General features: G+C 48.6%; 1 protein-coding gene across 1 annotated transcript in view; it reads right to left on the reverse strand.

The window, feature by feature from the left end:
- The window catches only part of ACAD9 (acyl-CoA dehydrogenase family member 9), a 105,323-nt gene extending 92,253 nt beyond the window's left edge, over nt 1-13,070 (reverse strand). Inside the window, exon 1 of the mRNA XM_068251834.1 lies at nt 12,748-13,070. Coding sequence (XP_068107935.1) covers nt 12,748-12,906 — 159 coding nt within the window. The 5' untranslated portion in view covers nt 12,907-13,070. The remainder of the gene's footprint in view (nt 1-12,747) is intronic.
- Between the last annotated feature and the right edge of the window lie 605 nt (nt 13,071-13,675).

Consider the following 13,675-nt stretch of genomic DNA (forward strand, 5'->3'; position numbering starts at 1 on the left):
ACAGTATTATTACACAGGAGATACTGTATCAGCAGGCCAGAGTGTGGTGTGCTAGCATACTCAGCAGCACAGTATTATTACACAGGAGATACTGTATCAGCAGGCCAGAGTGTGGAGTGCTAGCATACTCAGCAGCACAGTATTATTACACAGGGGATACTGTATCAGCAGGCCAGAGTGTGGTGTGCTAGCATACTCAGCAGCACAGTATTATTACACAGGAGATACTGTATCAGCAGGCCAGAGTGTGATGTGCTAGCATACTCAGCAGCACAGTATTATTACACAGGAGATACTGTATCAGCAGGCCAGAGTGTGGTGTGCTAGCATACTCAGCAGCACAGTATTATTACACAGGAGATACTGTATCAGCAGGCCAGAGTGTGATGTGCTAGCATACTCAGCAGCACAGTATTATTACACAGGAGATACTGTATCAGCAGGCCAGAGTGTGGTGTGCTAGCATACTCAGCAGCCCAGTATTATTACACAGGGGATACTGTATCAGCAGGCCAGAGTGTGGTGTGCTAGCATACTCAGCAGTACAGTATTATTACACAGGGGATACTGTATCAGCAGGCCAGAGTGTGGTGTGCTAGCATACTCAGCACAGCACAGTATTATTACACAGGGGATACTGTATCAGCAGGCCAGAGTGTGGTGTGCTAGCATACTCAGCAGCACAGTATTATTACCCAGGAGATACTGTATCAGCAGGCCAGAGTGTGGTGTGCTAATATTCTCAGCAGCACAGTATTATTACACAGGAGATACTGTATCAGCAGGCCAGAGTGTGGTGTGCTAGCATACTCAGCAGCACAGTATTACACAGGAGATACTGTATCAGCAGGCCAGAGTGTGGTGTGCTAGCATACTCAGCAGCACAGTATTATTACACAGGAGATACTGTATCAGCAGGCCAGAGTGTGGTGTGCTAGCATACTCAGCAGCACAGTATTATTACACAGGAGATACTGTATCAGCAGGCCAGAGTGTGGTGTGCTAGCATACTCAGCAGCACAGTATTATTACACAGGAGATACTGTATCAGCAGGCCAGAGTGTGGTGTGCTAGCATACTCAGCAGCACAGTATTATTACACAGGAGATACTGTATCAGCAGGCCAGAGTGTGATGTGCTAGCATACTCAGCAGCACAGTATTATTACACAGGAGATAGTGTATCAGCAGGCCAGAGTGTGGTGTGCTAGCATACTCAGCAGCACAGTATTATTACACAGGAGATACTGTATCAGCAGGCCAGAGTGTGGTGTGCTAGCATACTCAGCAGCACAGTATTACACAGGAGATACTGTATCAGCAGGCCAGAGTGTGGTGTGCTAGCATACTCAGCAGCACAGTATTATTACACAGGAGATACTGTATCAGCAGGCCAGAGTGTGGTGTGCTAGCATACTCAGCAGCACAGTATTATTACACAGGAGATACTGTATCAGCAGGCCAGAGTGTGGTGTGCTAGCATACTCAGCAGCACAGTATTATTACACAGGAGATACTGTATCAGCAGGCAAGAGTGTGGTGTGCTAGCATACTCAGCAGCACAGTATTATTACACAGGAGATACTGTATCAGCAGGCCAGAGTGTGATGTGCTAGCATACTCAGCAGCACAGTATTATTACACAGGAGATAGTGTATCAGCAGGCCAGAGTGTGGTGTGCTAGCATACTCAGCAGCACAGTATTATTACACAGGAGATACTGTATCAGAAGAAGAAGAAGAAGAATCATTTTATTTCGCCAAGTACAACGGGGGTTGTACCCGGAATTATTTTTGGCTCATACAGGGTCGGAGATGGTACAAACACACATACATGCGATCCAACATATACATTCAAGTACAGTAAAGTATACAAGTAAGCATATACCTACATACATACATACAGCACATAAGTGTAGTGAGGGACGCGTGGGGGAGTCTGGGGTGCTACGTGAGAGGAGCCGCCTGCCATCTACGGGCGGCGCTCACTCAGCTCCGTAGCAGTTCCAGGTGCCCCGCAGTGTGTCCTGGAAAAGAGTGGATAGGAAAGAGAGAGAGATAGAGAGAAGGGATAGCTAAAGAGAGACTGAGGAAGAAAGAGACAGAACCAAGGCAAGAGGAGAGAGACAGAGGCAGAGTCCTTTTAGGGCTGCAGATGTAATAACAGCCCTGGGTCCGACAATCAGACCGAGAAGTGTCCATGCCTGTGGTCCGGTTCCCCTGATGTTGGCAGGTTGGCAGCTGATCTTCAGGGCTGGGTGGTGGTGCAGGCTGGCTCGGTCCTCAGCAGTGGCAGAGTTAGGCACTGGGTGGCTGAGCAGGCTGGAGGCTGCAGATGGTGGTGGAGACCCTCTCTGAAGCTCAGCTGGGGATCTCTTCCACGTGGGAGGTCCCCCAGGAAGCGGTGACTATGGACACTGAGCTCTGTGTCGGCAAGCTCGCCCGTGAGCCTGCTTAGGTGTGGGGTCCTGCGGTCTCTGAAACCTGTTGTGGCAGTGGCTGGCTCGGGGCAGCAATCAGTGGCCTCCAGTGTCCGCGTAAAAAGGCAGATGCAGCAGCGGACCCGGCAGCAGCGGAGGAGAGCTGCTAGTGTGGCCCCAGTGTGGTGTAAGGCTCCAGCAGCGGCAGGCTGGCTACACAGTTCCCTTCCCCTCAGCAGTCCGGGCAGCGGCGATGAAGTACCAAACCGGGCACGTGGGCCCCGATCAGCTGTCCGCCCGATCAGCTAGCATGCTGCCGGCGTCATGCCTCCATGCCTGTGCCCTGCACGTGGGCTTCCCGACTCAATATGCCGATCCGTGGCCGATGCAGAGCCGGACCGGCAGTACCCATGTCCTCCGCCTCCTACCTCAGCAAGAGGTGAAGCTCAGAGGTGAGTGGAGGAGAGATTTCCTCCTAAAAAAGCAAAAAAGGCCGGAGCCCTGTGGCCGAGGCGTCCGAGTCCGGCGCCATCTTATCTTCTAATCAGCAGGCCAGAGTGTGGTGTGCTAGCATACTCAACACAGCACAGTATTATTACACAGGAGATACTGTATCAGCAGGCCAGAGTGTGGTGTGCTAGCATACTCAGCAGCACAGTATTATTACACAGGAGATACTGTATCAGCAGGCCAGAGTGTGGTGTGCTAGCATACTCAGCACAGCACAGTATTATTACACAGGGGATACTGTATCAGCAGGCCAGAGTGTGGTGTGCTAGCATACTCAGCAGCACAGTATTATTACACAGGGGATACTGTATCAGCAGGCCAGAGTGTGGTGTGCTAGCATACTGAGCAGCACAGTATTATTACACAGGGGATACTGTATCAGCAGGCCAGAGTGTGGTGTGCTAGCATACTCAGCAGCCCAGTATTATTACACAGGGGATACTGTATCAGCAGGCCAGAGTGTGGTGTGCTAGCATACTCAGCACAGCACAGTATTATTACACAGGGGATACTGTATCAGCAGGCCAGAGTGTGGTGTGCTAGCATACTCAGCAGCACAGTATTATTACACAGGGGATACTGTATCAGCAGGCCAGAGTGTGGTGTGCTAGCATACTCAGCAGCACAGTATTATTACACAGGGGATACTGTATCAGCAGGCCAGAGTGTGGTGTGCTAGCATACTCAGCAGCACAGTATTATTACACAGGGGATACTGTATCAGCAGGCCAGAGTGTGGTGTGCTAGCATACTCAGCAGCACAGTATTATTACACAGGAGATACTGTATCAGCAGGCCAGAGTGTGATGTGCTAGCATACTCAGCAGCACAGTATTATTACACAGGAGATACTGTATCAGCAGGCCAGAGTGTGGTGTGCTAGCATACTCAGCAGCACAGTATTATTACACAGGGAATACTGTATCAGCAGGCCAGAGTGTGGTGTGCTAGCATACTCAGCAGCACAGTATTATTACACAGGGGATACTGTATCAGCAGGCCAGAGTGTGGTGTGCTAGCATACTCAGCAGCACAGTATTATTACACGGGAGCTACAGTTTGATCCATAAATATTTGGACAGAGAATGATCAGCCACCACTGTTGTCTTCTGTGGACATCCAGGTCTTACTGCAAGGCTGAGTTCACCAGTGCTTGTTTTCTTTCTCATGATTTACCAAACTGTAGATTTTTCCACTCCTAATATTGTAGCAATTGGGGGTTTTCTGTTTTTGCAGCTTAAAGGGAAGGTCCAAGCAAAAAAAAAAAATGAGTTTCACTTACCTGGGGCTTCTACCAGCCCCATGCAGCCATCCTGTGCCCTCGTAGTCACTCACTGCTGCTCCAGTCCCCCGCCGCCAGCTAGTTCTGTGTCTACCAGCCCCATGCAGCCATCCTGTGCCCTCGTAGTCACTCACTGCTGCTCCAGTCCCCTGCCACCAGCTAGTTCTGCTTCTACCAGCCCCATGCAGCCATCCTGTGCCCTCGTAGTCACTCACTGCTGCTCCAGTCCCCTGCCACCAGCTAGTTCTGCTTCTACCAGCCCCATGCAGCCATCCTGTGCCCTCGTAGTCACTCACTGCTGCTCCAGTCCCCCGCCGCCAGCTAGTTCTGTGTCTACCAGCCCCATGCAGCCATCCTGTGCCCTCGTAGTCACTCACTGCTGCTCCAGTCCCCCGCTGGCAGCTTTCTGACCTCGGAGGTCAGGGCCACATTGCGTACATTTTTACACATTCCTGCTAGTGCAGGAACATTAACACATACATTTTTACGCATTAGTGGTGCAACGCGTACATTTTTGTTCCTGCACTAGCTGGAATGCGTAAAAATGTATGCAATGTGGCCCTGACCTCCGAGGTCAGAAAGCTGCCAGCGGGGGACTGGAGCAGCAGTGAGTGACTACGAGGGCACAGGATGGCTACATGGGGCTGGTAGAAGCCCCAGGTAAGTGAAACTCATTTTTTTTTTTTTTTGCTTGGACCTTCCCTTTAAGGATGGCTTCTTTCCAGTGATGATCACCGGATGAAATTCAAATAGGTGTTATTTGGATTTCATCCAGGTAATTAAATCACCTGTGCGGGTGGTCGAGGGGGGGATAATCTTACTCATCAGATGTCAAAGAGGGGGGGGGGGGGGGGAGGTAATCTTACCCATCAGACGTTGGGGGGGGGGGGGGGGGGGTAATCTTACCCATCAGACGTCTTCTTTGATCCATCCCTCGGCGCCTCCCACAATGTGTTCCAAGCCGTGGTCATGTGATTACAAACACTTCCTCCTTCCGGGTTGAAGGTGGAAGTGTTTGTAGTCACGTGACGCGCTTGGACCGCATCGTGGGAGGCGCCAAGGGATGGATCAAAGAAGACGTCTGATGGGTAAGATTACCCCCCCTTCCCCCTCAACCACCCGCACAGGTGATTTAAGTACCTGGATGAAATCTGAATAACACCTGTTTGGATTTCATCTGAATACGTTTTTTGAGCATCCCTGCTTCTTTCGCCTGCATGAAGAGCTCCTTTCCCAGCATGTTGTCTGCTCACAGCAAAATCTTCCATATGCAAGCACCACACCTCAAGTCAGTTACATAGTTAATCTAGTTAAAAAAAAAATTGTAAATCCATCGAGTTCAACCAGAAAATCAACTCCAGGCATTTAATGTGCTTTTCATTTATATGACATAACGATGGACTTGCCCGCATCAGCCCATGAGATGGCCTTTGAGTCAATTGTCTAAATAGTTGTGAGCCCCTGAAATGAAGGGAATGGGTTATAAAATGCTTTAGTTGCCTCACATTGTTATGCAATCGTTTTATTCCCCCCACTGTATGAAAGTTGAAAGTCTGACCTTCAGCTGCATCTGAGCTGTTTCATTTACAACTCATTGTGGCAATGTCCAGAACCAAAACTAGAAAAGCTTCTCTGTCCAAATATTTGTGGACCTCACTGTATTAGCAGTCCAGGTTACATCAGCAGACATGGCACAGAAGACGATGCGCTATAGCAATTCATAATAGTAGTAATACTGTAACAATACGTTCCTAAAATATACATACCACAGACAGACGCTTTGGCGACAGAAGAAGCTAGTGCAGAGCTCTAGTGTTGGGTAACATTATACCGTTTATAGACAGTCTCCAGCGTCCCAAAGAGACAAAATAATCCCCATCAAAGCAACAATATACTGTACAGTTCATTAAAATTATCCTCCCACCCGGACACATCTGTGGTCACCTGGCCATTCTCGGGACACCCCTCAGTAGTTTCACTCTGGATGTGCAGCCTGGATTTTTAAAAAGAGAACATGTAACAAAAAAAAAAAGTTCCCCTGGGGGGTACTCACCTTGGAATGGGGGGGCTTCGAGCCTCAGGGTCCCAATGAGGCTTCCCCCTCCCCTGTAGATGCAGGCAGTCCAGCGCTGGCTCCCCCAAAGTGTCCCGAAATCCTCCCTCGACAAGCGCTGATTTATTTACCTCTCCTGGCTCCAGTGGGGGCGCTGTTGCGGTTCTCCGCACGGAGATGGGCAAAAATAGCCAATCTCCGTTGGGTCCGCTCTACTATGCAGGTACAGGAGACTTGCAGGAGACTTGTGCCTGTGCAGTAGAGCGGCCTGACAGCGATCGGCTATTTCTGCCGATCTCTGTGCGGAGAGCCGGTACTGCACCTGCGCTGGAGAGGTAAATATTTACATCGCCGCCGTTCCGGGAGGATTTTAGCTGCCGCCGTGGGACCGAGGAGGATGGGGGAATCCTCAATAGGATCCGGAGGCTTCCCCCACCCGAGGTGAGAACCCCCTAGGGGAGATTTTTTTCATTACAGGTTTTGTTTAAAGGCATAAAAAGATCATTTGCATATTCAGTAATGATGCATCATGGGAGACCACAGCTGCTCACTTACAGCTGAACTATTGCAGATACCTTCTGGTTTAGGCCTAGTGCACAACAAAAAGCGTTAGTGTAAAAGCAACCGCTTAGCGCTTTTTGAACTCATTTTCCTAGGCAATTCTAGGCATGTGCATAGCGACTTTCTTATCATGCCTAGCAGTTTTTGGAGTGTTTTTTGAAGCGTTTGTTATTTTTTGTTACAGTAGAGCTGTAACTGAACAGCTTCTGTAACAAAAACGCTTGGAGAACCGTTCTGATCTAGCGTTTTTCAGAAAAGTTTCCACTTTACTATACTTAACATCGAGGCTGAATCTCCTCAGAAATCAGCAAAAATGCTGCAGGACCGGCGTTTGGGAGAAAATCACATCGCTCTAGTGTGATCCATTCCATCCAAATACATTAGCCAAGCGCTTTTTGAAGCGCAAGAGTTTTAAAAAGCGCTCATTTATTTTTTTCCGGATCAAAAGACGGAAGCGCTCTGCAAAAGCGCTTACAAAAAACGTCCACAAAAACGAGCGAATGTGCAGAAAATCGCCAGAAACCGCTTTCATAAAAAGCAAAAAAACCCACCACAGACGGACACGCCAGCTGAACGCAATGTGCACAAGGCCTTAGAGTTGCTTTTTCAGTAGGAAGGCTCTTCAGTCTCTGCCCCTTCTGGGTCACCCTGAGCTCTGAGGGTATTCCGTGGGAAGGACTCTTGAGAAACGGACACGGTTTCTGCTCACTTCTCCACCTGACCGCTGGCAGATTTTATCCCAGTTCCCTTTGCAGTTTCGTTGGATTAGAAATCTGCACTTCTAATGACCGCTGTGACTTTCAAGGTTCTCATCATGCCTCAACATTACTAGTGCTGTGCCAAGCAGAGGACAGATCAAGTACCAGCAGCAGATGGAGCAATTTACCATGCCCTGAAGATCTCCTTCCCCATCTGTGACTGAGAGGAGGAAAAATATTTATCTAACCAACTTTCCAAATCCCTTCCAAAATAAAGCCCGAATCATGAGGCGAAACACAAAGGGCCCAGTCCGCAAGCCCCTAACATTCCAAAATAATGCCTGCAGGTCAGAGATGAGGCCAATTGCAAAGTGCCCAGTATACAAGCCCCTAAGATTCAGACAACAGCGTTCCTTTACTCATGTATACAAACACTGATATCATGGCCATACATCTGCAACAGGACTGATCTGAAAGACCAAAAACGTTTGCTATTCCCCAGGATGGCGGCCGTGAGGAGGATGCTCAGATCCCCCAAACATGGCTGGTGCAAGTAATGGCAGCTGCATCCAGATAACAGAAGTAGAAAGGAATCAGTTGGGGTGTATTCACGTAATTTTGGTAAAAGTTTTGTGCGCAACCAATGCACGGCAATGTTATCGGTACCTTATTACCGAGGTAACGCAAGCATTGCCAGTGCACCGCACATTCCACCACTTGTATATCACACGTCACACCAGCGACACTTGCATTGTGAAATACAACAGAACCAGCCTGTTCAGATAAATGAGTATATCAATAAAATACCCTCTTTCCCTGAAAATAAGCCCTAGGTGGAATTTTGAGCATGCTTGAAATATAAGCCCTACCCCGAAAATAAGCCCTAACGGAAGTTAAAGAGGAGGAAGAGGCGGCCAGCAAGTGAGGACATAGCGGTGCGGTACCAATTGGGCACCAGTCCTCTAATCCCAGCACACAGCAAGGTTATATCAGCTGTGTGCAGGGTTATATCAGCTGTGTGCAGGGTTATATCAGCTGTGTGCAGGGATAACAGGGCAAGTGCCTATCAGTACAGTAGCATACCCTCAAATTCAGGAACAGCACTCCACAAAGGAACAAGAAATGTTCGGCTGAGAGACACTTCCTGATAGAAATATAGGACATCCCCTGAAAATAATACAATACAATAACATTTCTATGGCGCTTTTCTCCCATAGGACTCAAAGCGCTTAGGCTCTCTCAGATTCAGTAATTGGTAGTAGGATGAAGTATTCACACAACAAAAGTTATATTTCTGCAAATGCCAAACTGAACAGGTGGGTTTTCAGTCTGGATTTAAACACGTCCAGGGATGGAGCTGTCCTGATGTGTTGAGGTAAGGAGTTCCAAAACGTAGGGGCAGCATGACAGAAGGCTCTGGGACCAAAAGTTTCCAAATGGACTCTGGGTATGACTAGATTATTAGAACGGCCTGGTGCACACCAGAGGAGTTTTTCTGAGCGTTTTGAGTTATTAAATCGGCTGCTAATGTTATCCTATGTGTTTGTGCACACTGGAGCAATGAGGTTTTGTAAAAAAACCCATAGCATTACATTGGGAAGAGCTTTTGAAACCTCTAAAAGCTCTTCCCAATGTAATGCTATGGGTTTTTTTTACAAAACCTCATTGCTCCAGTGTGCACAGACACATAGGATAACATTAGCAGCAGATTGAAAAACTCAAAACGCTCAGAAAAACTCCTCTGGTGTGCACCAGGCCAACCTGTGGATCTGAGAATGCGGGGATTGCTGCGGTGATTGCTACGCAGCTGCAACATATCTTTCATGTATCCAGGGCCCAGATTATTCAGGGATTTAAATGTCAGTAGCACTAGCACAACTTTTAGAGCAAAAATTAATATAAGACAGTCTTATTTTCGGGGAAACACGGTACTAAGCTAGCTATTAAACCTGGTCAACTCAGATAACATGGAAGCAAAGCACTTCACAGGCAAATAGTGCAACGATTTTAACACAACATGTCAAAGAATTTGAGGAATCTGCAATATACAGTACAGAGTATAATTTAAAAAATACAGAAGATCCAGAGAAGTCTCTGACCACGACTGGCTGAAGACCTGCATCGGCTGGTCACCAGGCCCTCAGACAGCAGGTGCCATTCAGTGGTGAAATCATTGCATAGGTTTAGGAGCCCTTCTAAAATCCACCATCTGCATAAACTAAGGCAGGTTACAGGGCTACCAAGCAACACAATCCAGAAACATGATCCAGAAACACTGCCACCTTCTCTGGGCCTGAGACTGAGGCAAAGTGCAATGAGATGCACATCATTTTGATGCAGGATTGTGCAAATGTAGGCAGCCTTCAAATGGACCAAATGCTGCCAAGGTGGAATTCAACTGGGCCATGTTCAAGCTACATAAATTTGCATAATCCTGCAACACTCTGAATTATTTGCATCCCGTTGGCCATCCTTAGTTTTTATTTGACTTGAGGTGCGTACACACATGCGACTATAGTCGTTTGTAACGATCGTTCCCCGATCTTTACCAACGACTATCGTTACAAAAAACGAACCACCGACTATTAAGGCAAACGACGAACGAGCCAAATCGCTACAAAAGAAAGTTCTGTCTCGGCGGATTTTAACCAACGACGATCGTTTGCAAAAGTAGTACATCGTTGGAAACGATCGTTCATACTAGGCTTGACATGCGCATTTCACTATTTCTCCATGGAACTTTTCATTTTTATGCACAGGCGCAATAGTTGCTTTCTGTGATGTAACGTTCGTTCTAACGATCAGATCGTTACACACCTTTTAAAACTACCTTTACTTAGGTCGTTCTTTCATCAATTAAAAGTTCGTTCGTCGTTCTTAACGAACGATCGTTGTCGCATGTGTGTACGTAGCATTACTGTGTTCTGAGTGTACATACGGAAATACACAAATGGGAGCACAAGAAGAATCCAGAACTCCTTACCGAAGTATCCAGAACTACAGCAGAATACATTCCAGGGTTTGGAATAATAAAGCCAATGAGATGCTAATAACTGACTTTTAGTTTACAAAAGGTTTTACTGGAAGTAGAAGAAACACACACACAGGTTGCATACATACAGTGCGCAAAACAGAGGAACGTAAATCCACACAACGGGGAACATGTTCATACAGGATCTCTATACACAATGAAAACATCATGATGTAAGAATGGTGCAAGGCTGGTGTAACGTAACACTAAAGTTCCAATTGAGTCAGCACCGTCTCTGTAAATATAGCTTCTTTTATTCCATATCAAAAGTTAAAAACAGCATGGTGTATAGCAGGACAGCGACAGCTCCGCTGTTTCGGGTCGTCCACCCTTTCTCAAGCTGCACAAAGCATAACATCCACACTGATCTAAACTACATCAGCTGTTTAAATAATGAGCACCATATGTCAGGTGACCAGCAGCCGACCAACCGGCGCCGTGCGACACCCGGCGGACCTGATGGGGAACCCCATAAGGCAATATGTAAAGTAGGACCAAACTGACCCACACCCCATGGGAGGCAACCAAATGCACACAATTTGCATAAGAAATGCGGTGTATCACTCACCGCCTATGCCGCTGTTGTAAGGCAAGATCAGCGGACGTCCCAGCCATCTCACTTCCGCAAAGCTAGCGTCATAGATGACGCGTCCGGGTCACGTGTGCCCAGTCGCACAATACAGGAGCGCGCACCGTCATCTCGGTGGCCGCTCCTGTATTGTGATGACGGTGCGCGCTCCTGTATTGTGCGACTGGGCACACGTGACCCGGACGCGTCATCTATGACGCTAGCTTTGCGGAAGTGAGATGGCTGGGACGTCCGCTGATCTTGCCTTACAACAGCGGCATAGGCGGTGAGTGATACACCGCATTTCTTATGCAAATTGTGTGCATTTGGTTGCCTCCCATGGGGTGTGGGTCAGTTTGGTCCTACTTTACATATTGCCTTATGGGGTTCCCCATCAGGTCCGCCGGGTGTCGCACGGCGCCGGTTGGTCGGCTGCTGGTCACCTGACATATGGTGCTCATTATTTAAACAGCTGATGTAGTTTAGATCAGTGTGGATGTTATGCTTTGTGCAGCTTGAGAAAGGGTGGACGACCCGAAACAGCGGAGCTGTCGCTGTCCTGCTATACACCATGCTGTTTTTAACTTTTGATATGGAATAAAAGAAGCTATATTTACAGAGACGGTGCTGACTCAATTGGAACTGGATTGTATTTATCACCTGAGAGTGCACGGGTGATTCGGGTCCTGGCACGTCAATTTTTTGGATTATTTCCCCCATTGGTGCATACCATATACTGATTAACGTAACACTAAAGACTGGAGCATAAACACAAATATAATCCCTGCAGAGTCCAGACAAACTGAAGAGCTACTCAAAGGAAACGCAATAATCACCAACCCATAGGGTAACTCCCACCGTAATGCAAATTATATGCAGTTTGGAAATCAGCCAATCAGATGCACTTTATGTAAATTTTAACTGGTCCAATTTCAAGCTGCTTAAAATTTGCATTAAATCTGCGCACAAAGCAGACCATCTCCATTGATGATAAGTGTGATGGCTCCTCCCCCTCCATCCATATGGGTGTATTGGCTCCTCCCCTCCAGCTTTAGAATGTATATAGGTATAATGGCTCCTCCCCTGCAGCTATAGAATGTATATAGGTATAATGGCTCCTCCCCCTCTAGGATGCATATGGGTGTAATGACTCCTCCCCCTCCAGCTATAGCATGTATATAGGTATGATGACTCCTCCCCCTCCAGCTATAGCATGTATATGGGTATAATGGCTCCTCTAGCTCTAGGATGCATATGAGTGTAATGACTCCTCCCCCTCCAGCTATAGCATGTATATAGGTATAATGGCTCCTCCCCCTCTAGCTCTAGGATGCATATGGGTGTAATGGCTCCTCCCCTCCAGCTACAGTATGTATATGGGTATAATGGCTCCTCCCCCTCTAGCTCTAGGATGCCTATGGGTGTAATGGCTCCTCCCCTCCAGCTATAGTATGTATATGGGTATAATGGCTCCTCCCCCTCTAGCTATAGGATGCATGAAGCAGTGCTGGTCAGGTGACTGATGACCTTAGGATAAAGGGGGCGGAGCCAGGGCTGTGACTGCACTGAATATCTCAGGAGGGCGTGTCCACAAGGTAAGGGGCGGAGCCCGGGCTGTGACGTTACCTTGCTGAGTTTGCCTATGAAGAGCTCCTTGGCGTAGGCGGAGCAGCGGGGGGCGCTGTGGAGGGCTCTCCGGGCTGTGACTGGACGGGAAGCTGCTGGCACCGCCCACCCCCGGGCCGCCCGCCCGAGCCGGGCACACAGTCTGCCGGTCACACTCATCGCAATGTCAGCCGCTCACTCCTCACACGTCATCAGCCCGCGCCCGGGAGAATATAGGTGAAGGGTGACCCGCGCGGCGGGGGGGCGGGGCTCGTGTGACGCGCCACGCTGTTTCCTGGAGACCGCTGACTCAGAGACCCGCCCTTACGTCGCGTCCCCATGGTTACCACGTCACGTACGCGGCCGCCACTGTGTTACACGTAACCATGGTTACCAAGTCACGTGCGCGCCACTATGTTCTACGTCCCCATGGTGACGGAATGTCCGTCTGTCAGAAGGGGGAGGAGCCGGAGACCTGTAATCTGATGCCAGCAGTCGCCTGTGGGTGCCCGAGCTGTGGGCGGGGCTAATAGTGAGGGAATGCAGGCGGGGAGGAGCCAGGCTGCAGCAGGGAGGAGTCTGGAGGCCTGTGATTTGCTGCAAGCAGTTGCCCGAGCTGTGGGCGGGGCTATCAGTGAGGGCATGTAGGATCATCTACCAGGCAACCTAGGCAGTTGCTTGGGGCCCAGTAGGTGACATGGGGCCCACCTGCAGCCTTCTCTGACTTCTCTCCACTTTAGCTTACCAAAAGGACCACAAGGCAGCCCCAAATCTATGACTTTCCCTCTCACCTCCAGTTCCCTTTAAAGTGAACCCGAACTCTTGCACAGGACACAAGGAAAACAGAGAAATGACCCCCCATCTTCAACTAATCACAAAGTGTAATTTGATCTCTCAGCTGTGTGAGCACTGCAATTCCTCAGATCTCGGTAGACACAGGTAATATGTA

The sequence above is a fragment of the Hyperolius riggenbachi genome, chromosome 9 (assembly GCF_040937935.1).
Source record: "Hyperolius riggenbachi isolate aHypRig1 chromosome 9, aHypRig1.pri, whole genome shotgun sequence".
NCBI lineage: Eukaryota > Metazoa > Chordata > Amphibia > Anura > Hyperoliidae > Hyperolius > Hyperolius riggenbachi.